The sequence below is a fragment of the Aulonocara sp. 'chitande type north' Nkhata Bay genome, linkage group LG9 (genome assembly GCF_057382095.1).
Source record: "Aulonocara sp. 'chitande type north' Nkhata Bay isolate Kocher_YH1m ecotype deep benthic linkage group LG9, A_spYH_male_GT1.1, whole genome shotgun sequence".
NCBI lineage: Eukaryota > Metazoa > Chordata > Actinopteri > Cichliformes > Cichlidae > Aulonocara > Aulonocara sp. 'chitande type north' Nkhata Bay.
Genome location: NC_141352.1, coordinates 6,857,933 through 6,882,838, shown reverse-complemented (window position 1 = coordinate 6,882,838; position 24,906 = coordinate 6,857,933). Strand labels below are relative to the sequence as shown.

Genomic DNA, 24,906 nt, shown 5'->3' with positions numbered 1-24,906 from the left:
CAGGTGAGAGAGTCGCGAGCCTGCGGAGGGAAGAGGGAGCGGGAGGGGGTGTGTACAGGTGAGAGAGGAAGAAAAACTAAAAATACAAACGAGACAAAAACAAGTGTGCAGCCTCGTGACGATCACCAATAATCAATCAATGCTCTGAACAACAGCCACATTAATAACAACAGCTGTTTATTATTCTTATTAATTATTTTTCTTCTAAATAAATAAGCTGATTTTGAAAAAATCTGTCCGTGTGTGTTGTGTAAACACGTCAGTGTTTCTCCCAAAACAAACAAATTCATTAGTCATCTATTAGAGGACACACCTAATGACCTGCTCACCTGCGCGCCCGCCTCCGTGTGTGTGTGTGAGAGACTTTTGGTGTTTCTCATTAAAACAGTTTTTTTTTAAATGAAAGTTGATTTTTAAGATTTTCATTAATTTTATTTACAATTTTTTATGAGAATCTCAAAGTACACGAAAAAGAAGCCGATATTCCTTCGCGTGTCGGAACTACTTTCTCTGTGATGAGTTAATGACCTCCAGCTGTGCGCGCCCCCGTCACATCAGAAGCTGAGGGAGGACGAGGAGACGCGATGGTAAACTCACAGTTTGATATGATCACTGATCATTAAGTCAAGTATCGATTGGAAGTATATTTATGAACTTTGGTTGTTTCCCTGCTCGATTTATGAAACTCCGAAAACTGCAGTGCGTCATAGATCAGGGTGATGACATCACATACTAGGAATCAATAACGCTTCTATATCGATTCAAAATCGTTTTTAACTTTAAAAACGTGTTTAACAGCAGCTTCTGCGGGTGTTTCTGTTATTTTGTCCACCCCTGTGCCACACAGTCCAGCCTGTACTGCCCCCTGCTGTCCGTCACCGGAAGTGATCCTTTTGCATTTAAACTGGGAGCAAACAAACGTCTGATTCTTAAATCAGAGTGAATGTCAGTGGGGTCTGGTGCAGGGAGCACACTTTATGTCTGATGGTTTTACACACCTGCATCTCCCTGTCGCTCAGTTCGAGGTTCAGGTGGAGGACTGTATGCTCCATGGAGACACGTCCCATCTGGCTTCTCTGCTCTACTATGAAGGACTGACCAGCAGCACCCTCACCCGGCTGGACCAGCTGGTTACCAAGGTAAGGGGGTAACTGTTTGTTCTCTATGCATGACTATCAGACAGGAGTTCTCCATGTTCACCACAAATGTTCACTTAAGCTTTAAAAGTTTATGCATTTAACAAAAACCTTCACCACCAAGGGGCAGTGTCTGCCCACACTGTGTTGGTTTGTTGACCTGTGCCATTAGAAACCACCTGATGCAGTGCCTGTCCTGAGGTCAGGGTGGTGCAACAGTTGGTGCTGTTACAGACGGAAGATTAAACGTCCTGTCTGGGCCAAGCTGACCACCACATTGCCATTCAGGTGCACCTGCCTCTCACCTGGTGACAGGTTAGATCAAAGTTAACATAAAGATGCTGTAGAGCTCAGGCATCATCTTATCCTCCTGTTACAGCTTTTAGAAAACAATGAAGTTTAAATGATGAACAGAAAGGTAAATTATGTCATTTACCTTTAACAAGTCACATGACCTCAGGATGTTTTCTGTGATTGGCTGAAAATCATTGGCCAGAATGAAGTCAGACTGAGCATGCTCCTCAGTCTGTCTGCTAAATGAAATGGGCTTTTGTGTTGATGCCTCTGAGAGTGCCTGGGTTTGGGACTAAAAATCTGCACGATAAGTTCATATTTCATACCAGCTGATGTGGAAAGTCCACTGATTACATTTAGTTTTGTCCATGTTAAAGCAAGCGCTCTGGAAGGTTCCAAGCAGCCATAAAGACCCGACATGTTCATAATCAAAGTTTCATGTCAAACAAAGTATTCCATGTGGAGGTGTTTGAGTCACGCTGTTGTACGTGAAACGTCTGGCCTGCCTGACGTTAAAAGGCCTCAGCGTGCCTCTGTGGTACGTTTTACTTGGTTTGTAGTAGGTTTGTGTTCTTTATGCTCCTGTTTGTGTAACGTCCGTTTCCACTGCAGGATCAATAAAGCATCAGAGTGATGTGAGCATGACTGAGTCTTACCACACACCTGTTTGCTTGCTTGGTTGTTAGGAGCTGCGTGATTCTGGTTTCAGCAGAGCTATGCTTGTCTTGAAGTCTTTGGGGATTCTGGCAGAGAACAAAGAAGACCTGCAGATGCTCATCGGTCATGGACTGACTGCTAAAGTAATCTGTCTAAATTTGTCAGAATAAATCGGGTCAGATGTCATGCGTCACATTACCTTCATGTTGTTGTTTGCCTTTTAGGCATTGATGTGGTTTGAAGCGGTCTGTGAACGGCTGACTTCTGACCTTCAGAGAATCTCCACCCCCCTGCTGAATCTCACTGAGGAGTTCTTTGACTTCTTCCTGGTGAGAACATTTCTCTACCCAGAGGGCTATAACTGTGGAGCCACATCCATGTGTTAGCTTCGATAAGGCCAATATTGTTTTACTTGTTGAATCGCCATGGTAACAGATGCTAAACATCTCACCTGGGACTTATTCTATAAAGTGAGTTTAACATACCCAGGGTTGTCTAAGGAGCTTGGAAAGAAAAGCGTCTGGACTTCTTTAAGTTGCTTGAAGATGTTTCACCCCAAAGTATCCCCCCCAAAGAGGTACGAAGGAGTAACCCAGTGGGATACTTCCACTGGGTTTAATTCTGGGACTCTCCACCATTTGACCTTAGAACTGAAGAAGCTTCTCGGATGAGAGGTGAAACGTCTTCAAGTAACTTAAAGAAGTCCAGACGCTTTTCTTTCCAAGCTCCTTAGACTACGATGACATGGATGTCTGAGAACATACCCAGGGTTTTTTATCTGAATCCACTTACCCTGATGTTAGCAGTCACCATAAACTGTTAAGCTGGTTATCAACTCGCTGTGTTCACACCCTGCATGCTGACATTAAAGGTGGTGTTGGTAGCATTCTATCAATCTGAAAGAAACAGCTTATATGACTTGATGTAGCTCATTGTCTTGCACAGGAAATTATTTCTATCCACTGGTGATTAAAAATCTATAAACAACATGAATAAAATGCTACAGTGTTGTAAAAGGTAGCAGAATGTTGCAGAAAGGTCTTGATGCATGCTCAATCATCCAGGTAAGGAAATCCCAAAAGGCTGATTCTGGACATAGTACAGTTCACAGAGAGTTGGGGAATGGCTGTGATTACAGCACTGTAAGATGGTGAAAGAAGAAACTGACCTCACAGATTTCAGATTGTGTCTAAGGTTGGGGAAACCTGCAGTCAGCTGACACTGAAGAAGTCACCTGACGATGAAACGTTTGTCCCACTAAAAATGTCCAGATGAACAGAATCAAACTCCTGGGATTACAGAAATGGGTTCTGGTGATTTGGTGGTAAAATGCAGTACTGCTGATTATTTCACAGGTTATACGTTAGAGCTGTAAAACCTTCAAATGGATCTGTGTAAATTTAAAGCGCTGTTCGATACCGCTGAATGAAGCCCAGCTCAGACGGACTGTCCATGTGTTCACGTGCCAAGTCTCTGGACAAGCAGAACGCACACAAAGAACACCTGTCCAACCAATCGCATTCATTCATCAGGCTGTGGAACAGGATGCTTTCATGTTTCCATGGGTCCAGTTTAAACTTTCATATGTGTAACTGTTACTTTAGAAATAAAAAGCACCACTGGACATGCTCAGACACACCTTTTTCCACTCTGTGCCCCAAATGAATACATCACACTTCATTTACTGTTTCGTACCGTTAAGTATGTGAGATCAAATCTAACGTCCTGTTGAACACATATAGTGATGGACCTGGAAATGATTCCCTAATGTGTCTGGGTGATTAGGATCTAGCTGTACTTCATTCATCCATGTCACCTCCCGGTCCAAGTCAAATCATTTCTGCCATTGGTTTGGATCCAAAGTCCTGTACTGGGGTCACTGTAAAGATTCTGCTCTGGTCTTGGACTCTGGCAGCACCAGATGTGGTGGCCTTCAAGCTCTCTCTGCTACAGCTTTATTTTAGCATTACAGGTAACCGACACAGTGATGACCACTATGACAGAAGAGCTCCTTCACTTTGTTGTGATGAGAGATGTTCTCCTGGAGGTTGGCCAAAGCTGCATCCAGCTTGTGTTTCTGAACAGTCTGGGATTCATGGTGAGCCTGGAGCTAAAACTCACAATAAATGGCCTGTATTTATATAGCGCTTTACTAGTCCTTAAGGACCCCAAAGCGCTTTACATATCCAGTCATCCACCAATAAGAGGCCAACACTGTAGACAGTTTCTGCGAGCTTTAAGTTTCCTCTCAGTACATGCAGCTCCTGCTAACTCTAACAAAGAGAGTTCATAACGTAAACAGAACTGGTCCTACCGCAGAACCCTGAAGCAGAAAAACCCCAAACATTTGTTTTGTACAACTTTGTGCTCGCTACAGGCTCTGGCTGCAGATGTCTGATTAATGCAGTTAATTTGATCGATTTTATAACTGGGTCAATGCTAAACACTTTGCTGATGGAGTGAAACCGTCATTAAAATCTTTTCCACATTAATTCAGTGTAACATAGGATGTAAGAGTTGCTGTTTGCTGGGAGATGAACCAGGCTCATTAAATACACTCTCTATCGTCTCGTTTCAGCTGCTTGGCCAAGCTTCTCTTCCAGGTTGGTTTCTGTCTTTGCTTTGATCTTCATGTGTTAGGCTTCATTTAGACTTCTGCTGGAGATGATGATGTCCTAGCTTCGTTAACTGGCAGCTCCTTTCATCCCTAAACCACAACCTTCCAGGTAGTTCAGTGACATGTAGGTACATTTCTTGGAAGGTTACAGTGTAGGGATCAAATGAGTTTCTGGTGGCAGTGTAAGTTATGATGTAGATTTCCCACCGAAGCATGAGTCTCACCTGTCCGTCCTGTCATCTACTACCTGTCCGTTTCTCAGTGAGTCAGCTGTCAGTAGTTCTTCTGCAGTTGGTTCATCTGACTCTGGAAACAGAAGTTCACTTCCCATTGAGACTGGAGGTAATGCACTCACACAGTGTGCTTTTCATTGTCTGTGCTGGGCTGTGATGTGTTTTTGTACACAGCTTTGCTCTGACTCTAAAGAACAGCTGGGTCACATAGTATTTGGACAATACAGAGGCAATCTAAGGAGCGTGGAAAGAGAAGCGGATGAACCAAAGGAGCAGTTAAGTTTCTCAAAGAAACTCAAAGAACTCCAGTGGCTTTTCTTTCCACGCTCCTTAGATCACCGTGATCTGGATGACTGACCTCAGTGTAATTTCTCTTGTTTCAGGCCATCAGGACTTTCAACAGCGTGCTGGAGTCTCTGAGCCGAGAACAGAGGCGACTGATCCAGAATGACCAGAATCAAAACCAAATGCTGTCTGTAGTGCACACTGAGATTTTTACATTGAAATGTTTCTAACCAGCACATGTATACCCATCTAAATTCAGTACTATCTGCTTGATTGCCTGTCTGACAGACCCCAGGTGGCTGCAGCAGTTCTGACAGTTGGAGGTGAGTTACAGCAAATCGCACCGAATATTCAACATGAGCGATTCTTGTTTTCTTTATTGGGATTGTTTTCTCTTCACCTGTCATAATGCTTTACGGATATTTAGAATCGCTGTGGTTAAACGATGTCCTGAGGAAGTCTCATGAGTGTGAACAGAAGAGTTTAGAGCCGAGTCTTGACTCTGCACTTGGAACACCTGAGCACACCGTCCCCTCAGTGCTGTTAGCAGTGAATATATAGAAGCGTCATGTTTGTCACCTCTATGTTAGACAGGAAGCCCGTAAACAGGAAAGGGCCTAGAATAAAAGTGTTATTACAGACAGCCACGTTTGTAGTTCTCCGTTTCAGACTATGAGCTGCAGGTCAGCCTGTCAGAAGCTCTGTGTCGCATGACTCCACGCAGAGACCGCATGCAGAAAGCCAGTCAGTGGTTCTCCATCCCTGACATCAGCATGGCTTTCTGTGACATCAGAGATGCTGATTTTGAGTCGGTGAGTTCTCAGCTGTCTCACTCTGTATGTCATTTCCAAGCTTTCTGTTTAAATTCCACAGTGTGATGAACACAACACACACAGTTCAGGTTGTAAAGCCTGTATTGAACCTTCTGAGTAATCAAAGTGAATCTTTAAATTTTCTCCAAGTCTACCTCGGGTCAGCCACAAGATTGGACTGGATTCATACCCTAAAAACAAGTACATCCACAAAGCATTATTAGTATTTCATTAATGTGATCTTGAAGGGAAAAAAAATGTTTTTTTTTCTGACAATTTGTATATTAAAAAAACAAACAAACAACAATCTTCTCTAATATAACTTGAAGCTTTTAGGCTAAACATGCAGCATTAATGTAACAGCTTATTAGCCAGCTATCATTCTGGCATCACTGTTTTCCGTGTTTCACATAAACATTATTTGTGCAAGAGTCATTTGATAAAACACCTTAAGGCAACTGTTGTTATTTGGTCCTATACAAATAAAACTGAACTGACTAAAGTGAACCAAGGTCATTTTGGCCACAGTAGAAAATAATTTATTTTCTGTTTTGTTTTTTTGTTTGTTTGTCTTTTTTGCCTGTCCCGTTTGGATCTTAGGCATCAGAATTGATGTCTGAAGGCCAAAAAAGATGCCAAGCGGATTTAGTTTACCAATTGGATCATCATGGCCTTGCCATATTGGTCCAATTGGTAAACCTTTTATTATAATTAAAAAACAAACAAAAAAGAGCAACATAATAAATACAGCACCATCACAATAAACTAGCTAACAGTAGATACTAAATATTACATGTTATTGTGCAGTTCGCAAGCTCAACAGTGCACAATGTGCTTTGAGGCAGCAGCCAAGAAAGGTGTAGTTTGTGTCTGTGTGCACACCTGTGTGGATCAGCACACTTGTATTCAAAAGGTTTCTCCATGTAATGGTCTGCTAGGGAGTGTGGGGAGCCATAGCCCCGTCCCCCAGGGCATATAGCAGGTATGGAGGAGATCCAGGTCCCAGAGTACAAGAACCCAAGGAGGACCACCAGGGGGGCAACCGTGCCACCCTCCTGGGAAGAGCTGAGGAGAGCCCCAAACGAGAGGTCACCCAGCAGCCACAGAGCAAAGGCCAGAGGGGGTTGCTGTGACGTGCCCACATGCTTTGCCGGCAGCCAGCTGTGCCAGAGAGGACCGAGCCCCATGCCCACAGGCCTGAGGGCACCCTATCCCCCGGAAGAGGCCCACCTGGGCCACAGGCGCCAGGGCCCGCCAATCGGCCATGAATCGGTACATACATGAGCTCTCGGCCCCAGACACCAAGAACCACAAACACACCAACGTCTGAGGGCATCAGCCACTGGCAGGGAGTGTGGTGAGGTGAGATGGGCCTCCATTCCTCGGAGAGCCTAAGATGTTCCCAGAGAGGTGGAGTCTAGAAAATAATTTCAATAAAAACCCAACCAGACAGCCAATTGCTCTAATCTAACCAGCATGTCCTGGGTCTAGCCTGGACCTCCATTCCTGCAATACCTCACCGAGGAGATGTCACTTTTGATGTGGAGCAGCAGCAGTTCTACCCCTCCTAAATGACCAAAGTCCTCACCCCATCTCAAGGAAGAGCCAGAGGAAGCTATTTTCTGTGTCTTTTAGTCCATGCCACGGCTTGTGACCACAGGTGAGGTTGGGATAAACCAACAGGGTCTCATCACGTCGTGGATCGATGACGCCAACTGAACCGCATATCTGGGAAACTGGCTTAACTGTCTTTATACAGGTTTTTAATTTTTTTATGAAGTAAGTCAGCCATCTGTCTCACTGTGCAGGACTGCAGACGATTCTTGAATTTTGTCAACTGCTACCATGGAAACCAGGGGAGGTGATGAACCATATTTAAATATTTATTAATATAAAGTAAATCGGAGAACTCTGATCACAGTAGTTACCTGTGTTCTGTCTCTCAGCGTCTACACTATTCCCTGCCTCCGTGCCTTTCTCAGTTCCACTCAGGTACATTTTTCACCCTTTGAAAAATAAATTTTTTTTAAAAAGGACGTAATTTTTTTTGGCATTTGTATTCAGACTCTGTATGTTTTCTTGTGCAGCTCTTTCGTCCAAAAGATGAGAAACTAGATGAGTTCTGGATAGACTTTAACACGGGCTCAGGATGTGTCAGCTTCTTCATTGATGAGCCTCAGGTAGTACTCCATACTATGAAGTTTTACTGTAGAACTGACAGACTTTAGGTTGTTTTGGGGGGCTTGCTTGATAAGCTGTATTCAATTCTTCGGCAGCTTCACTGGTTGCCAATAGAAGCCAGGATAAACTCTAAAATCTTACTTCTCACTTGGAAGTGTATCCATAAATCTGCTCCTTATCTCTGTGATCTACTTCATTCCAACACTGTTTCCCGCCTCTCAGATCCTCGTCTGCCATTCAAGTTGTTCCTTCTCCTCGTCTTACCACTATGGGGAGCCTTCAGTTGCTCTGCTCCTCGGTTCTGGATCTCTGTTCCTCCAGCCATAAGAAATGTAGACTCTCTTCCTATATTTAAGTCACAGTTCAAAACCCATCTGTTCAAACTGGCTTATTCACTTTTTTGCTGATTTTTATCTGTTGTCAAGTTCTGTTTTGCAATTTTAACTTATTTTATGGGCAGCACACTGGTTAGCACTGTTGCTGCACACCAAGAAGGTCCTGAGTTCAATTTCACCATCAGGCCGGGGTCTTTCTGTGTGTAGTTTGCATGTTCTCCCAGGTACTCCGGCTTCCTTCCACCGTCCAAAGACATGCAGTTTGTGGGGATAGGTTAATTGATTAAACTAAATTGTCCATAGGTATGAATGTGGGAGTGAATGTGAGTGTGAATGGATGTCTGTGTGTGTTAGCCCTGCGACAGACTGGCGACCTGTCCAGGGTGTACCCCGCCTATTGCCCTATGACAGCTGGGATAGGCTCCAGCGCCCCCCACAACTCTGAAAAAGAGAAGTGGATGGATGGATAACTTGTTTTATAATTATTGCCCCTTTCATTTTTTTGCTTTGTAAGGTGACCTTGGGTTTCTGAAAGGCACCCTCAAATAAAATGTTGTGTCAAATAATGCAATAAGGTTTTGTTTAAAAGCACCAAAGGGAACAACTGCCTTGAAGTTTTAGTTGGACACTGAGTTTGGCTGCATATTCACATTTTTCTCCTGCTGTGTTCTGGTTATGTTTTTGTTCAGGGTTTCCTGTGGGGATCCATTCATGTGCCGAAGGAGGAGGTGGATCATTACAGTCTGCAGGTCAAACAGAATGGTCAGAACTTTAACCCTAAAATCCAGCATGTTGAAGCATTCAGGTATGTTAGATCATGTATAAGTAGGACCAGAGCATGAATTGGACAATTCTGTTTTTCCCATGATGCCCTGGGGAAGAGACGGTCCTCAGTTTCTGGCTGAACAATCCCATCATGCACCACAATGTCAGAGGCCAGACAGTGGAGCTGACCTTCAACTCCAAACACCACAAAGAACTGGAAGAGGCAGCTGGGAGAGTGTTCATGGTAATGGTTTGTCTCACCACCTGTCCTGTCAGCCTGCCGCTCTGTCTCGCCAACTCGCAAAGACAGTGATGACTGTTCTGTTATTGGACTTCTAATCAGTTTTTCCTGTAAAAAAAACAAACAAAACAAAAACCCCTACCATGTTTGAACAAAAAGGTTTTGATGACTGCTGGTCAAGGATCAATATTTGTAATTGTATCATCAGATCTGCAGTCTGCGTGTCTTAGACAGGTGACACAAGTAGTTTAAATCTGTCAGTGCTTCTCTTCTGATAACCGGTCTCTCTTCAGACTTGAATTTGTACCTGAGCCATGGTTTTATTTTTTGTTTGATTTCTCGGTGTTATGAGAAGCTGCATCAATGGTTATAAAAGTCTAACAGCTGCTGGGAGGAAGGACCTGCCATAACGCTTCTTTGTGTACTGTGGATGCGGCAGTCTGTCACTGAAGGGGCTCTCCAGTTCTGCAACAGCTTCATGCACGGGTTGGGAGACATTGGAGTTCTTCTGTCTCCTACTACCTGCACTGGGGGCATCCTTGGACAGAGCTGGCCTCGTATGGGGCTTATCCAACTGCTTCCTCTCAGCTGTAGAGAAGCTGCTGTTCCAACAGACAACACCATAGATGATGGCCGAGGCCACAACAGAGGTCTTGGAGTGCAGGGTATGCTCCTGAAAAGATCTTGTTGTCCTCAGCAGGTGGAGTCTGCTCTGACCCATACTGTAAATAACGTCAGTGTTGGGACTCCAGTCCAGTTTATTGTTCAGGTGAACACCCAGGTACAGGTCCGTTCCCTGAATGTTCACTGGTGTCAGTGTGGGGGGTCTGTTGTCGTCCTCACATGTTCAGGAGAGGGAGCAGTTTAGATGGCTTGGGGGAGCTGGTGCTGTGGCTTGTCTCCAATTCAGGCTAGTTTGTCTTGTTCTTCTGTCTTCACTGTCGGTTGAGTGATGTGCTGGTGCTTTGAGAGGTTGAGCTGGAGTACTCACTGTGGTGGGGAGGAAGGGTGCTGGCCTCCAGTTTGGTGCTGCACTCAACACTGGTCCGTTCTTTCTTGCCCTGTGGCAGGGTGTGAGAACTGGCGGTGCTTACTGAACCTCTCTCTTTCCAGGGAGTCCCCAACATCTTGGTGGGGGCGAGTACACTGCACCCGGGATCACTGCAGAGCACGGGGCCACCTGCCCATCCACGCTTCAGAAGGTGTAGGTGGACAGGCCTGGATCTAGGGCTCGCTGCATCTACATCCCTTTGTTATTAAGGGTAGAGGATTGGTCTGGTTGCTGGGTCTCAGAAGGGTTTCTTGATTGCAGCCTCACAATGATTTTTAAATCACTACACACACACACACACACACACACACACACACACACACACACACACACACACACACACACACACACAAGCTGTATATTTGTTTGTGTGCCCCCTCTGTTTTGTCTTTAGGTGCTGTGTATCATATGAGTGAGCTTTGTTAGAGAACTCTGTTTACTTCACCCTTTTCTTTTATTTCTATTTCTCTGCATTCCTTTTGTTTTACCAATCTAACCTGCATAACCAGCATCCAGCATAACAACCACTAGAGAAGATGAATAATAAAACAAAACAAAAACACCCCCCCCCCCCCCCCCCCCCCAAAAGAACTTGAGAAATTAAAGAAAATGATCCCCACACTGCTTGCAGACTCCAGTGAGTCAGAGCTTGGTGCAGGAGGTAGATGTTGGCATCATCTAGCCCAGTGCTAGGGTCGTAGGCCAACTGCAGCAGATCCAATTAAGACGTCAGAGGGCGAAGATGTTTGAGTACCAACCTCTCAAGGGTCTTCATCAGCTGTTGAGGTCCATCCAGGATCTGTGGTCTTCAGTACTAGTACCACTCCACAGCTGTGGAGCTTCCCCTGCTCGTGCTGAACATGTATGCCAGGATGCCACACAATTGGTCTGCACAGCTCCTCAGGAGCCTGGAGCTGATGCCATCCAGACCTGCAGCCTTTCTCACCTTGACCTTGAGCCATTCCTCGCCTGAAGTACTGACAGGGACAGGATGGTGGTGGAGGAGGGGAGCTGTGAGATGGAGTCTTGTGTAGCAGAAGAGTAGGTGAGGGCTGAGAGGTGTGAAATCATGGGAACAAAAGCTGACATTTGTCGAAGACGCGGGGGTTTGCAAAAGAGATGATTGGGCTGGGGGAGTGGAGTGTCTGTTCAAACCTGTTTGGACATCAGGGTTGGGACAGGTAAAGATCCCTGGGTACTTCACCTTAACAATAAACTGGACACACAACGCTCACGCACTGTACAAGCTGTTTTAAAGTGGGCTCCATGTGCTGGACAGGCATGTGCAGGATATTAGTGAAGAGTGTTTATTACACTGTGATGGCTTCAGCTATCTTTTATGCAGTTGTCTGCTGGGGAGGCAAGGGAGAGATGGAGAGCAACAGATTAATAGGTGAAGAAGGCAAGCTCTATCCTGGACAGTCCTCCAGACCCCATAGAGATGCTGGGCCTTGTTCATTATGGACAACACTGGTCACCCCCTGCATGAGACTGTGGAGGCCCTGAACAGCTCCTTCAGCAGTGGGCTGTTAGTCACGGTGTAGGAGCAGGGTCGTAGGCCCTTCATCCCCACAGCAGACTGCAGTACACAGCTGTGATAGCTGTCTGCAAAAATATTCAGACTTTATTTACTGTAAATAGCATCCATTTGTAAGTATTATAGTGTTTAGCTTTATTGCACACTGTTTGTTCTATTAAGTTTTTCTAGTAATCACGAATTTATTTTCGGGGGCGACCATGGCTCAGGGGGTTGGGAATCGCATCTGTAACCGGAAGGTCACCGGTTCGATCCCTGGGCTCTAGTGAGGTCCTGGTCGTTGTGTCCTTGGGCAAGACACTTTACCCTACTGCCTACTGGTGTTGGCCAGAGGGGCCGATGGCGCGATATGGCAGCCTGGCTTCTGTCAGTCTGCCCCAGGGCAGCTGTGGCTACAACTGTAGCTTGCCTCCACCAGTGTATGAATGTGAGAGTGAATGAATAGTGGTATTGTAAAGCGCTTTGGATTTATATAGCGCTTTTCAAGGCACCCAATCTATTATTATTATTATTATTATTATTATTATTATTATTATTATTATTATTATTATTATTATTATTATTATTATTATTATTATTATTATTATTATTATTTTGTCTTCTGGTCTCTTGATGTAACAAGTAAATTTCCTGTGTGGAGTTAATATTAGTCTGTCTATTTCATGTTGATGATGTCCCACTCTGACAGAAAGTGCAGAATACCCCACATGTCAAAGATCCAGGCGGTACAGCCCAGGCCTCGACTACAAACAAACATGGCAGACGAGCGTATGGCCATAAGAAGGCGCCAAGTAAGAGCCAGCTTAAGAGTGAGTCACATCTTCATTGAACTTGTACATAATTGTTATCACCGCACCATCATCAGAGGGAGATGGCTTTCATTGTGTTATCGTTACAAATTAACTAACCTTTCTCCTTCCATAGTTTTACCTCTGTCGTCTCCGAGCAGTGAAGACGACTCCACTGTATCCAAGGTAACAACAATCGCCAACAAATAAACAGTTTGTTTCTGATGTCTAACCTTCAGGGTTCTGCTTTTAGCCTGCAGCCAGAAGTGCAGCGGAGGTCCTGTTTGATCAAATCAGACACACGACGTCTGGATGTCACAGTAAGTTAGCTTCTTCTTTAAGCCCCGGGTTATTTCGAAGTTTAGAGTTACTGTAAAGATCTAAACAAATGAACGTCTCAGTGGTTTATCACTGTGAATCACGGCTATTCAACTCAATCGTTGGGAAAGATTTTGAAACCGAGGAACTGATCTTTTGTTGCAGTCAGTAAGCAGCAGATCATGATCCATTTCAAACCCACACAAGTGAAAAACAAGTAATGTTTATTCTTTTTTTTTCCCTGTGAATCTGGTGACCGCTCACAAAAAAGGGCCATTAAAAAGGGGAGCTCTAACTAAACTCTTTGCACATTTGAAATAAAAAAACAAAACATTTTGAAAATTCCCTTTCAAAATAAATATTTTGCTGAAACAGACATATTTTAAAGGACAATGGTCACATCTGCAGTTTCTGCTTTTTTTTTTTTTGCCTGCTGTGATCTCCTCTTTGACATCACAGAAATGCTCCAGTGCCCTGGCTTTGGACAGCCACCTGGCATCGTTGTGCAACAGCAGGTTATGGTGCTCAGCAGACTTTTCTGCGAGCAGCATGCGGAATAAGCAGTGCTGGAGGCTTGATGTTGAGCGAATAAAATAAACTGCAGCCATGACGCTGTCCATTGTGGTTTTGAGCTCCGCACTTAGTTTTGTGTACAACACAGTCTGATGAACAATGCAGTGCAAGGTTCAAGGTTCTTTATTTGTCACATGCATAGTTATACAAGTATAACACACAGTGAAATGTAGCCTGACACGCTCCTCGACATGTGCAAAAAAGGAGTTGATAGTGGACTTCCGGAGGTGCAGAGAAGTACACACCCCCATCACCATCAACGGCGCTGCTGTGGAGAGAGTGAGCAGCTTCCGGTTCCTTGGTGTACATCTGGCTGAGGATCTTACGTGGTCAGTACACACAAACAAAACAGTGAAGAAGGCGCAGCAGCTCCTCTTCTTTCTCAGGAGACTGAAAAGATTCAGCATGAACCCCCGCATCCTCAGGACCTTCTATCACTGTGCCATTGAGAGCATCCTCACTGGATGCATCACCACCTGGTATGGCAACAGCACCGCCTACAACCGCAAAGCTCTCCAGCGAGTAGTGCGGTGCTCTGAACGGATAATTGGAGGTGAGCTTCCCTCCCTCCAAGACATCTACAGGAAGCGGTGCCTGAGGAAAGCGGGGAGGATCATCAAGGACTCCAGTCACCCCAGCCATAAACTGTTCAGACTACTTCCATCAGGAAGGAGGTTCTGCAGCATCCGGTCCCGTACCAGCAGACTGAGAGACAGCTTCTTCCACCAGGCCATCAGACTGCTGAACACGTCATAGACACCTCAGCTTCACTACTAGAACTTTAACATTATGCACTCCATACTGTACAGTAACGCCACTGTTTTGCACATGTCTACACTCTGTATATTTTATTTTATATATTTATTGTTTACTCTATTTAATTTGTAAAATATGTGTGTACACACACACACACACACACACACACACACACACACACACACACACACACACACACACACACAAAAATATTTAGTATACACATCCAGAAATGCATATACTATTATATATTGTACATATATTTATTAGTTTCAGATGTAGCCATTCTTGTATTTTGCTTGTTTACATTATTGTATTTGCACAACTCTGTTGCTTGTGAAGCTCGCACACAAGAATTTCACTCACATGTGCTGTACCAATGTACCTGCACATGTGATGTGACAATAAAAGTGATTTGATTTGATTTGATTTGAATATATATAGTGTGTGTATATAGTATATACACTGGGTGAATGTGCAGTAGCAGCAAGCAGGTGAATTCTGTACATTAATATGAATAGACATCTGACTATTTTACAGGATAGACAATATAAACATATTAAAGTTAAAGGAATTGAAATGTACATTGTGCCTTGGTTTAGTGTCTGGAAGAGTCCTGACTCAGTCAATTATAGATGATGTGAGAGGGCGGGTGTGTGTGTTTAGGGCACGGATGGTTTGGGGATAGAAGCTCCTCTTGAGTCTCTCTGTCCTTGCCCGGATGATGCGGAACCTTCTACCAGATTGCAGAAGTTGGAACAGTTTGTTGCCAGGATGGGACGGGTCCTTCAGTATCTGCGCTGCTCTAGTCCGGCATCTCCTGGTGTAGGTGTCCTGAAGCGGGGGGAGAGCAATCCTGCAGCAGCGTTCTGCTGTACGGATCACTCTCTGGAGAGCTTTTTGGTCCTTCACACAGCTGTTCCCAAACCACGATGTCATGTTCTGTGTGAGGATGCTCTCCACAGCGCCTGTATAGAAAATCCTGAGAATCTTTGGAGAGACCCTGAACTTCCTCAGTTGTCGTAGGTGATACAGGCGCTGCCTAGCCTTTTTGGTCTGGACCTGAATGTGGGCAGCCCATGTCAGGTCTGAGGAGATGTGGACACCAAGATACTTGAAGGACTGCACCCTCTCCACTGGAGCGCCATTGATGATGATGGGCTTGTAGTCTCTGTGCTGACCCCTTCTGAAGTCCACCACCAGCTCCTTGGTCTTGCTGACGTTCAGCTGGAGGTGGTTGTCCTGGCACCACGATGCCAGATTCTTCACTTCATCCATGTAGGCCGCCTCATCGTTGTTGGAGATGGCACCCAACACCACTGTGTCGTCAGCAAACTTCACAATGGTGTTGGAGCCATGGGTGGCCACACAGTCTGAAGTGTAGAGGGAGTAGAGCAGTGGCGAGAGGACACATCCCTGAGGTGCTCCTGTGTTGATGGTGATGCTGTTGGAGAAGCACCTGCCCACCCTCACCACCTGAGTTCTGCCAGTGAGGAAGTCCAACACCCATGCACACAGACGGCTGTTAAGTCCCAGATCCCTCAGCTTTGTGAACAGTCTGCAGGGCACTATTGTGTTAAACGCTGAACTGTAATCAACAAACAGCATTCGCACATAGTTACCCTGTTTCTTGTCCACGTGGCTGAGAGTGGTGTGTAGGACGTGGGCGATGGCATCCTCTGTGGATCTGTTGGATCTGTAGGCGAACTGCAGCGGATCTGTGGTGTCTGGGATGGAGGAGGAGATGATGTTCTTCAGCAGCCTCTCAAACACCTTCATTACTACAGAGGTCAGTGCAACTGGCCGGTAATCGTTCAGGGATGAGGGTTTGCTGTTCTTGGGCACAGGGATGATGGTGGATCTTTTGAAACATGTGGGGACCACAGACTTCGCCAGGGACTCGTTGAAGATGTAAGTGAACACACCTGCTAGCTGGTCAGCACAGCAGCACAGCAGACAGCCGGTGATGCCGTCTGGCCCCGCCGCTTTCCTTGTGTTCACTCTCCTCAGTGCCGCTCGGACGTCATGCTCTGCGATGCTGGTCACCGGTCTCTCGCTGATGACGTCACTGTCCTCGGTAGTCAGGCGGTAGATAGCATTAGCCGCCTGGCTAACCTCGAAACGGGCGTAGAACCGATTCAGCTCGTTGGTGAATGCAGAGTCGGCGTTGATCGGCGCAGGGTCCCTGGCTTTGTAGTCCGTAATGGTGCGTAGTCCGTGCCACATACTCAGTGTGTCGCCCTGGTGGAAGCGGGACTCCACACGTTCCCGGTACCGGCGTTTGGCATCTCTCACCGCGCGCCGCACGCCGTATGAGGCCGCTTTGTAGGCGCTCATATCGCCAGTGGCGAGACCCGCGTTGTAGGAGGCGGTCCTGGCGTTTACTGCAGTGCGGATCGATCTGTCCATCCACGGTTTCTGGTTTGGGAATGTGGTGACTCTCGCAGTGGGGATAATCTCCTCCGCTAGCATATTGACGAAGCATACTGCTACTTCCGTAAACTCGTTGATGTCGACTGCGCATGCTCTGAACATGTCCCAGTCGACGTCGTTGAGTGCGTCCTGTAGCGTAGCTTCTGATTGGGCAGTCCACCGTTTTACCTCCCTCTTGGTCACGTCTTCCCTCTGTATGCTTTGTTTATACTGGGGAATGAGGAAGATGGCGTTGTGGTCAGACTTCCCAAAAGCCGGGTGTGAGACAGCTTTGTAGCTGCTTGTATAGCTGCTTGTATGGCGTGTAGCAGTGATCCAAAATCCGATCCCCTCTCGTTGGACACGAGACATACTGGTAAAAGTTTGGCATGACTTGTCTGAGGTTCGCTTTGTTAAAGTCTCCTGCTGCGCCCGGGTCCTTGTTTTGAAGCGAGCTCAGCACATCATGTAATTCGGACAAAGCCATACCTGTGTCCGCTTGGGGTGGGATGTAGACCGCCGTGGCGATGACCGAGGTGAACTCACGGGGCAGATAGAAAGGGCGGCACTTAATGCTCAGGGACTCCAGATGTGGCGAGCAGCCGCTGGAGAGAGTAGAAATGCTCATGGCATCACACCACTTTCTGTTTATCATGAAACACACTCCCCCACCTTTGGTTTTGTTCGACTCTGCCGTTCTGTCCGCGCGGAGCACAAAGAATGAATCCGACGGAGTTACGGCCTGGTCCGGCATGGTGGGGGTCAGCCATGTCTCCGTGAAGCACAGAATGTTGCAGTCCCTCATGTCACGTTGGAAGGTGACCCTTGCTCTTAGGTCATCGAGCTTGTTCTCCATGGATTGTACATTGGCCAGTAGGATACTGGGCAGTGGTGCGCGATGCGCCTGCTGTCTCAGTCTGTTCCTAATACCAGCGCGTTTTCCCCGGCGCTTCTTTGTTCTGTGCCTCGGATGAGCGGCCCATCCTTTGTTGTTCTCCGCGCCGCGTAGAATCTCTGGCGGCCAGGAAGGGTCAGGTTTAAAAGTGGCCAAGATTAGATGTAAACATCGGTGCCAAGGTTGCACAAGTGATCCGCTGTCGTATACTATAAGACTAGAGGATTTTGGGATGTAAACCAGAGCAAAAAATAGGTAAAAAACAAGAAAAGTGGATAGTCGGAGCGGTCAGGAAGGCGTCTGGACGTGGCCGCGCCATCTTGTTCAACAGCCAACCACCGTGCTGCCAAAGCACTCACTTCTCCTGCCATGGATGGAGCCTCCTCCGTCACAAGTATACAGACAAGTTTCAAATCCAGACCACTTTCCTCAAAAAAAGCTGAAATCTTCTCAAGCATTGTTTCGCCAGCTGTATGTCCCTTTAGTGGTAGTAAGCCTAGCAATATGCCATCAAAAAAACGGACATATATGCACAACTGTGCATTATCAGTTCTGTCTGTGAACCCATCTCCTGCTATAGGCATCAGTTTTCTTCAGGTCATCTAACAGCACTTCGAACTCGTCTGATGCCAGAACTTCAACTCTATGAATATTTGAACTGTGTGACAGGTTTTTAATAGCAGATGTCACACTCACTTTAATTTTTTCACGGCCAGCATGCAGTATTTCACTGTTTCAGAATCTGTGAAAGGCCTTTTCTTTTTCACCAAGATCCAGCAAACATGAAGGGAAGCTGCTGCATGTCTCTTGGGCTGTGCAGGACCCTCATCATCGTAGTGCAACTCCGGTTGTAAGATGCAGTTAAACTCGCAATTAAACTGTGCTTTTGCAGCCCTCTCCTTCGATCGCTCTGGAAAGTTTGTATAGGAAGTCTGGTGTTTATCATTGTGTTGCCTTCACACACTCACGGCAAATTAAACACATAGGTTTGGTGTTTGGATTTGGCGGTAAAATGATTAAGTACTTGTCAGTCCAGGCAGGGTTAAACCGAAAGGTTTTCATTGTCAATTTTACGCGTTTGGACTGAGAAAGACATGCTGTTGTCGCATCCTATATTACGATGATTATTTAATATGTTTACGTCACAGTGCATTGTGGGTTAAATATTGCTAGGCTACTAGGAGTGTTTCATTCAGTCTACACTATGCTGTAGGAATTTCAATTTTTAATTTTTTTAAATTTTTTTTTGCGTTTCTTCCACGACCACAGACGGGGCCACTCACAGGTTGCTTCTGGGCTGCATGTGGCCCGTGGGCTGCCATTTGAATAGGCTTAACTGTGGATAATATTGTGCTTTGCTAAAGGCCAGTCCCATCTATAGGAAAATAAATGAACCTCTCTGAACAGGAAGAACTGTAATGATCTCCTGTCCTCTACAGGTCTGTTTTTTGTTTTCTGTTTCAGGTTTTCATACTGTCAGCGACGTCACTGTTGAAACTCACCTGCCAGATGCAATAGAACCGGTGTCAGATGACCCTAAAGGGGTGGAGCTACAGGTCTCCCAGGACTTTGAAGAAAGCAGCTTCCCTTTGGAGCAGGTTCATGTCCTTTGATAGTTCTTTTCAGATCCATTGTTCCTTCTTGGTTTTTTTGTTTTGTTTTTATCAGTTTCCTGTTTCTTCCTGCAGGAAGTGTTCAGGAAAAGAAAAGCTCCAGACTCAGGTGTGCTCTTCTCAGCCTCCACATTTGTCACTTCCAAACTGACTTTCATGACATCTGAAACACCTTTTTAATCATTTGTTTTTGCAGACCTGTGAGAAATGTAACAGAAAAACACTGACAGCAAAAAGAATGACCAAACCCACATGACTCATTTTAGCTGATAATTTCTTTTTTTTTTCTTTCTTTTTTTTTACTCACAACCTGAAGACTCTTTTTATACACTGAACAAAAATATAAACGCAACACTTTTGTTTTTGCTCCCATTCCCCATGGGATGGACGTAGAGACCTAAAATTCATTCCAGATACACAATATAACCATCCCTCCCAAACAGTGGTCACAAATCAGTCCAAATGTGTGGTAGTGGGCACATCTGCTATATTGAGATAATCCATCCTACCTCACAGGTGTGCCACATCAGGATGCTGATCTGACATCATGAGTAGTGCACAGACCTGCACATTCCAGGGTGGCCTTTTGTTGTGGGCAGTCTGAGGTACACCTGTGCACTACTCATGATGTCAGATCAGCATCCTGATGTGGCACACCTGTGAGGTGGGATGGATTATCTCAATATAGCAGATGTGCCCACTACCACACATTTGGACTGATTTGTGACCACTGTTTGGGAGGGATGGTTATATTGTGTATCTGGAATGAATTTTAGGTCTCTACGTCCATCCCATGGGGAATGGGAGCAAAAACAAAAGTGTTGCGTTTATATTTTTGTTCAGTGTATAAAGGGTTTTATACATTTATCTATTTAGGTTACCTGTTACCTGTTCCTGTATTTAGGTTACCTGTCAGATCAAACTGAGGGTGAGTTGGTCCACAAGAGAAGGGCAGCGTTTCAACAAGAGGGAGAAGGATCTAAACCACTGTCGACAGGTAAATTCTTATACTTTTCACACAGTTTGCCTGAAGTTAAAATGATTGATAATCTTGCTCCAGCTCACCTGGTTATAGACCGCTCACCTGAAGAGCCGGGGCTGTTAACAGAGGAGGCGGGACCACCTGTGGACAGTGAGACTTGTGAGCTGAGAGCAGTGACAGAGTCAGACCTGATGTATGGTATCACAGCTTCCATCAAAACCTTCAGAGCACAGCTGGAGGAACACTTCACTGTCAGTAACCACATCTTATTGATTATTGGTTTTATTATTGGCTGTGATTAGATAATCAGTAACTCAAATTTCAGGGCCACTGGCAAAAAGTTGAAACTGAAATTCTTCTTTCGCTAAAGGAGCAACAACAACATGTGTCCGCCCTGCTCATGGCTCTACATCAACACAGGTACAGCATACACCATCCCTTTCCCCAGAATCCACTTCTCCATACCCAGGATCTCTTTTGACTTCTTATTTTTACATCATCACTCACAAGAAGTTAGTTTTCTACTTGATTAGACAACTCAGGGGTTCATCTATCGAGCTATGAGCATGTTCATAAACATGCACAGCTGTACTGCTAGCAGAGCAACTGATTTTACAACTAAAACTATAATATTATAAAAATCTGAACAAGCTTAGGCAGGCTGTCACCGGGTGTTCACTCCCTCTATGGTAGAATATCACTTTCTGTTCCTGTTACAACACACAATGGTGTTTTTCTGTAGCCAATTTAATTGTTTAGGAAGTCCTGAGGATCCCTGGAGAGAAACTGAACTTCCTCAGTTGTCGGAGATGATACATGTGCTGCCTAGTTTTTTGTTTTTTTGTTTTGGTCTGGACCTGAATGTGGGCAGACCATGTCAAGTCTGAGGAGATGTGGTCACCGATGTACTTGAAGGACTGCACACTCTCCACTGGACCTCCATTGATGATAATAGGCTTGTAGTCTCTGTGCTGACTCCTTAAGTCCACCACCAGCTCCTTGGTCCTACAGATGTTCAGCTGGAGGTTAAGTACTGGGGGTGATCAACCAATTATCCAATCCCAGGACAGGAACCAACTCCACCAAACAACTCAGCAGGCACACCCAGGTGTCCATCCCTAAGAGACAGAGAAAAGGAAAAACCCACAGCCATTGTCTGGTGGGAGGAGTCACACATAAAGAACAAACACTCATAACATTGAATAATGACAGAAGGTATTACAGGTACTGCACTGCAGTGGTTTATATCTATCTAATAGACTCGAATTTGCACATGTAAATGGAGAGTCCTCTTCACACACACTGAGGTTAATTATGGAGTTCCACAGGGTTCAGTGCTAGGACCAATTCTGTTTACATTATACATGCTTCCCTTAGGCAGCATCATTAGAAGACATAGCATACATTTACACTGCTATGCAGATGACACCCAGCTCTATCTGTCCATGAAGCCAGATAACACACACCAATGAGTTAAACTGCAGGAATGTCTTAAAGACATAAAGACCTGGATGGCCGCTAACTTTCTGCTTCTTAATTTAGATCAAACTGAGGTTATTGTACTCGGCCCTCAAAATCTTAGAAATATGGTTTCTTAATCTGGATGGCATTACCTTGGCCTCCAGTAACGCTGTGAGGAACCTTGGAGTCATTTTTGACCAGGACATGTCCTTCAATGCACATATTAAACAAATATGTAAGACTGCTTTCTTCCATTTGTGCAACATCTCTAAAGTTAGAAATATCCTGTCTCAGAGTGACGCTGAAAAACTAGTTCATGCATTTATTACTTCCAGGCTGGACGACTATAATTCATTATTATCAGGAAGTCCTAAAAACTTGCTGAAAAGCCTTCAGTTATTCCAAAATGCTGCAGCAAGAGTCCTGACAGGGACTAGAAAGAGAGAGCAGATTTAGTATTTTAGTATTTTATTTATTTATTGTCATTGTCAGAGAACAATGAAATTGCGTTTGGGGCTTCCGTACAACCCGTAAATAAAATAGTGAAGAAAATAATAAATACCCCTTAAAACCCAAGTGTAAATATTTAACCCAGTGTGACTCCAGTGCAATAAGACAATCCTTAGCAACAACATGAGAACATGACAAGTAATGTTCATAAGAAATTCAGACAAAGACCTGAGAAACATGACATGACATGTACAACAATGCAACCCGTTCAATATTATTGTACTGTGAGATATGATATTTCTCCTGTTTTGTCTTTCCTTCATTGGCTTCCTGTTAAATCCAGAATTCAAAATCCTGCTCCTCACATACAAGGTCTTAAATAATCAGGCCCCATCTCATCTTAATGACCTTGTAGTACCATATCACCCTATTAGAGCACTTCGCTCTCGCTCTGCAGGCCTACTTGTTGTTCCTAGAGTATTTAAAAGTAGAATGGGAGGCAGAGCCTTCAGTTTTCAGGCCCCTCTGGGGGATTTCCATAATGCATTGAGTTTTTCCTTTCGAGTCACCTTTCACTCACTCGACGTGGGTTAATAGGACTCTCTGGTGAATCACACTTGTTATTAATCTCTCTCTCTTCCACATCGTGTCTTTATCCTGTTTTTCTTCTCTCACCCTAACCAATCATAGCAGATGGCCCCGTCCCTCCCTGAGCCTGGTTCTGCCGGATGTTTCTTCCTGTTAAAAGGGAGTTTTTCCTTCCGACTGTTGCCAAAGTGCTCATAGGGGTTCATATGATTGTTGGGTTTTGCCCTGTATGGATTATTGTGGGGTCTACCTTACAATATAAAGCACCTTGAGGCAACTGTTCTCATTTGGCGCTGTATAAATAAAGTTGAATTGAAAAACAGAATAATACAGACTGAAAGAACAACAGCTACAGCAGACTAAACAGCGCTGTGTGTTTGTGTGTTTGCAGGTTATTGCTGCTACAAAGGCTGGAAAAGGGTGTGTCTGATCAGGTGAAGCAATTTGAAGAAAACTCAACAAACCTGAACTCCTTAACCACTCAGATCCAGGTACTACAACAGACTGCAGTAATACTACAGTCTGTGTACATGCTCAAACACTTGAGTGCTAAATCACGGCCTCTGATTTGCAAAGTTGTAGTTTGAAAATTTATTTTAAAATGTTTAGCATTTATGCATAAGCTTCCATTTCTCCTCAGCTTAACCCCCAAAGTTAAGATATTTCCTCTGCACATCTCCAAACCATCTCTGCCTCGCCTCTTTAACTTTATCTCTAAACACATTTCTCTGCCACTCCTGAAAGTTGCTCTCTTGACACTCTATCATCTGCTTTCACATCTGTAGTGCTCTCTTCATTGAGATTGTCAAAGCAGGCCTAAAGCTACGTCCACTTTGGAAGCATTTCATGGTGATGTGGTGACAACTCACTGCAACTTAAAGTGACCGTGGCCCAAATGAGGACTGGTGGTGGGGAACAGGGCAGGGCCCGAGAAACTTATCTCTACTTCTACTACTAATGACAGTGAGGTGTATTTGAGGAATATATGAGTCTGTAGTACATGCACTGAACAACCAAGAAAAACATAAGCTGATGAAAAGTTGTGGCTTCTTCCAAACCAAAGGTTGAATTTTTAAGACCTGATCCAAAAATTGTTTTTTCCAGTCTGAGATGCAGCGACTCAGCTCCTTCTGCGCTGAACAACAGCAGAGGTCAGTCTGATTCCACCTGTTCACACGGAAAGATCGAGTTTGAGTTTTGTTTTAAATCTTACACTTAACTGATCCAGACTAGTTTTAACTTGTCAGACTTTAAATCTTCAGGATTCATTTTTTGTCACCTCAGGTTGAAGTCTTCGGAGGGTGGCGAGGCGGGGGTGGAGCATCCAGCCAGCCAGTAAAGAAGCATATGTCTTTGAGAGACACATTTCAGTTTCTTTTGTTAGAACACAAAGTTTAGTATTTAAGTTTCTCCTCAGAATACGGACAAAATATATTTGAAGACAACAAATAAAAACAAAGAGCAGAAGTCAGTGAGTTCATTTTTATTTGTTGTAGTAGTGATGATGATTTTATTTATAAAGTGCTTTCAGACAAAGTACACCTCTTTGAAAATAAAGAGATAAATAAAAGTGATGCACAGCAATACACGTTTAAAAACACAAGTTAAAAATAACTTTTTTTTTTTTTTTTTTTAAAGGCAGCGAATTAAGACATGTAGGATCGGATGAACAAGTGAGTCTTCAACTTAGCTTTAAAAACCCCCACAGAGCATGCCTGCCTTGCACCATCTGTAAACCTCTAAAACTTTTCTTTGGTAGCCTAGAAAGGAGAGCGTTACAATAATCGATACGTGCTGACATTTATTTGTTTATATTTTATTTCTTATTGTCTTTAGTGGTAACAGCTCATTGCCATGGTTAAAGTTTGAAAGGCTGCAGTGACTTGACCAATCCACCAGGTGGAGACAAACTTGGTGGAGCACTTG

At 44.7% G+C, this 24,906-nt stretch overlaps 2 protein-coding genes across 8 annotated transcripts; one reads left to right on the top strand and one right to left on the bottom strand.

Annotated features, from left to right (window-relative positions):
* Window positions 1-479: 479 nt before the first annotated feature.
* sycp2l (synaptonemal complex protein 2-like) lies at window positions 480-24,439 on the top strand. Of its 7 annotated transcripts, none has more exons than XM_086305440.1 (25): window positions 480-587; window positions 1,020-1,139; window positions 2,117-2,230; window positions 2,312-2,416; window positions 4,666-4,690; window positions 4,967-5,046; window positions 5,321-5,409; window positions 5,511-5,545; window positions 5,892-6,034; window positions 7,843-7,895; window positions 7,981-8,026; window positions 8,122-8,214; window positions 9,240-9,312; window positions 9,432-9,559; window positions 12,833-12,953; window positions 13,069-13,118; window positions 13,186-13,252; window positions 19,351-19,484; window positions 19,575-19,608; window positions 20,404-20,496; window positions 20,575-20,732; window positions 20,807-20,901; window positions 23,372-23,471; window positions 24,085-24,131; window positions 24,265-24,439. In XM_086305440.1, the coding sequence occupies exons 1-25, from the start codon at window positions 585-587 to the stop codon at window positions 24,317-24,319; spliced, it is 2,061 nt and encodes a 686-aa protein (XP_086161566.1). In that variant the 5' UTR covers window positions 480-584; the 3' UTR covers window positions 24,320-24,439. The 7 variants fall into 7 exon arrangements, with proteins under 7 accessions (XP_086161566.1, XP_086161567.1, XP_086161565.1 ...); XM_086305441.1 differs by having other exon boundaries at window positions 20,560-20,732; window positions 20,852-20,901; XM_086305439.1 differs by having other exon boundaries at window positions 20,560-20,732.
* Window positions 14,206-16,107, bottom strand: LOC147321503 (uncharacterized). The gene is made up of 2 exons (XM_086305235.1): window positions 15,251-16,107; window positions 14,206-14,213 (listed from the first exon to the last, which is right to left on the bottom strand). The coding sequence occupies exons 1-2, from the start codon at window positions 15,855-15,857 to the stop codon at window positions 14,206-14,208; spliced, it is 615 nt and encodes a 204-aa protein (XP_086161361.1). The 5' UTR covers window positions 15,858-16,107.
* Window positions 24,440-24,906: the final 467 nt, after the last annotated feature.

Bases quoted from the DNA above. Each gene is read 5' to 3' on its own strand.
- sycp2l (XM_086305438.1), top strand. The intron at 5,410-5,510 runs GTCTGTAGTGCA...CCTGTCTGACAG, and splicing joins CAGAATCAAAACCAAATGCT to ACCCCAGGTGGCTGCAGCAG. The intron at 5,546-5,891 runs GTGAGTTACAGC...TCTCCGTTTCAG, and splicing joins AGCAGTTCTGACAGTTGGAG to ACTATGAGCTGCAGGTCAGC.
- LOC147321503 (XM_086305235.1), bottom strand. From the start codon at position 15,857: ATGGATGAAGTGAAGAATCTGGCATCGTGGTGCCAGGACAACCACCTC.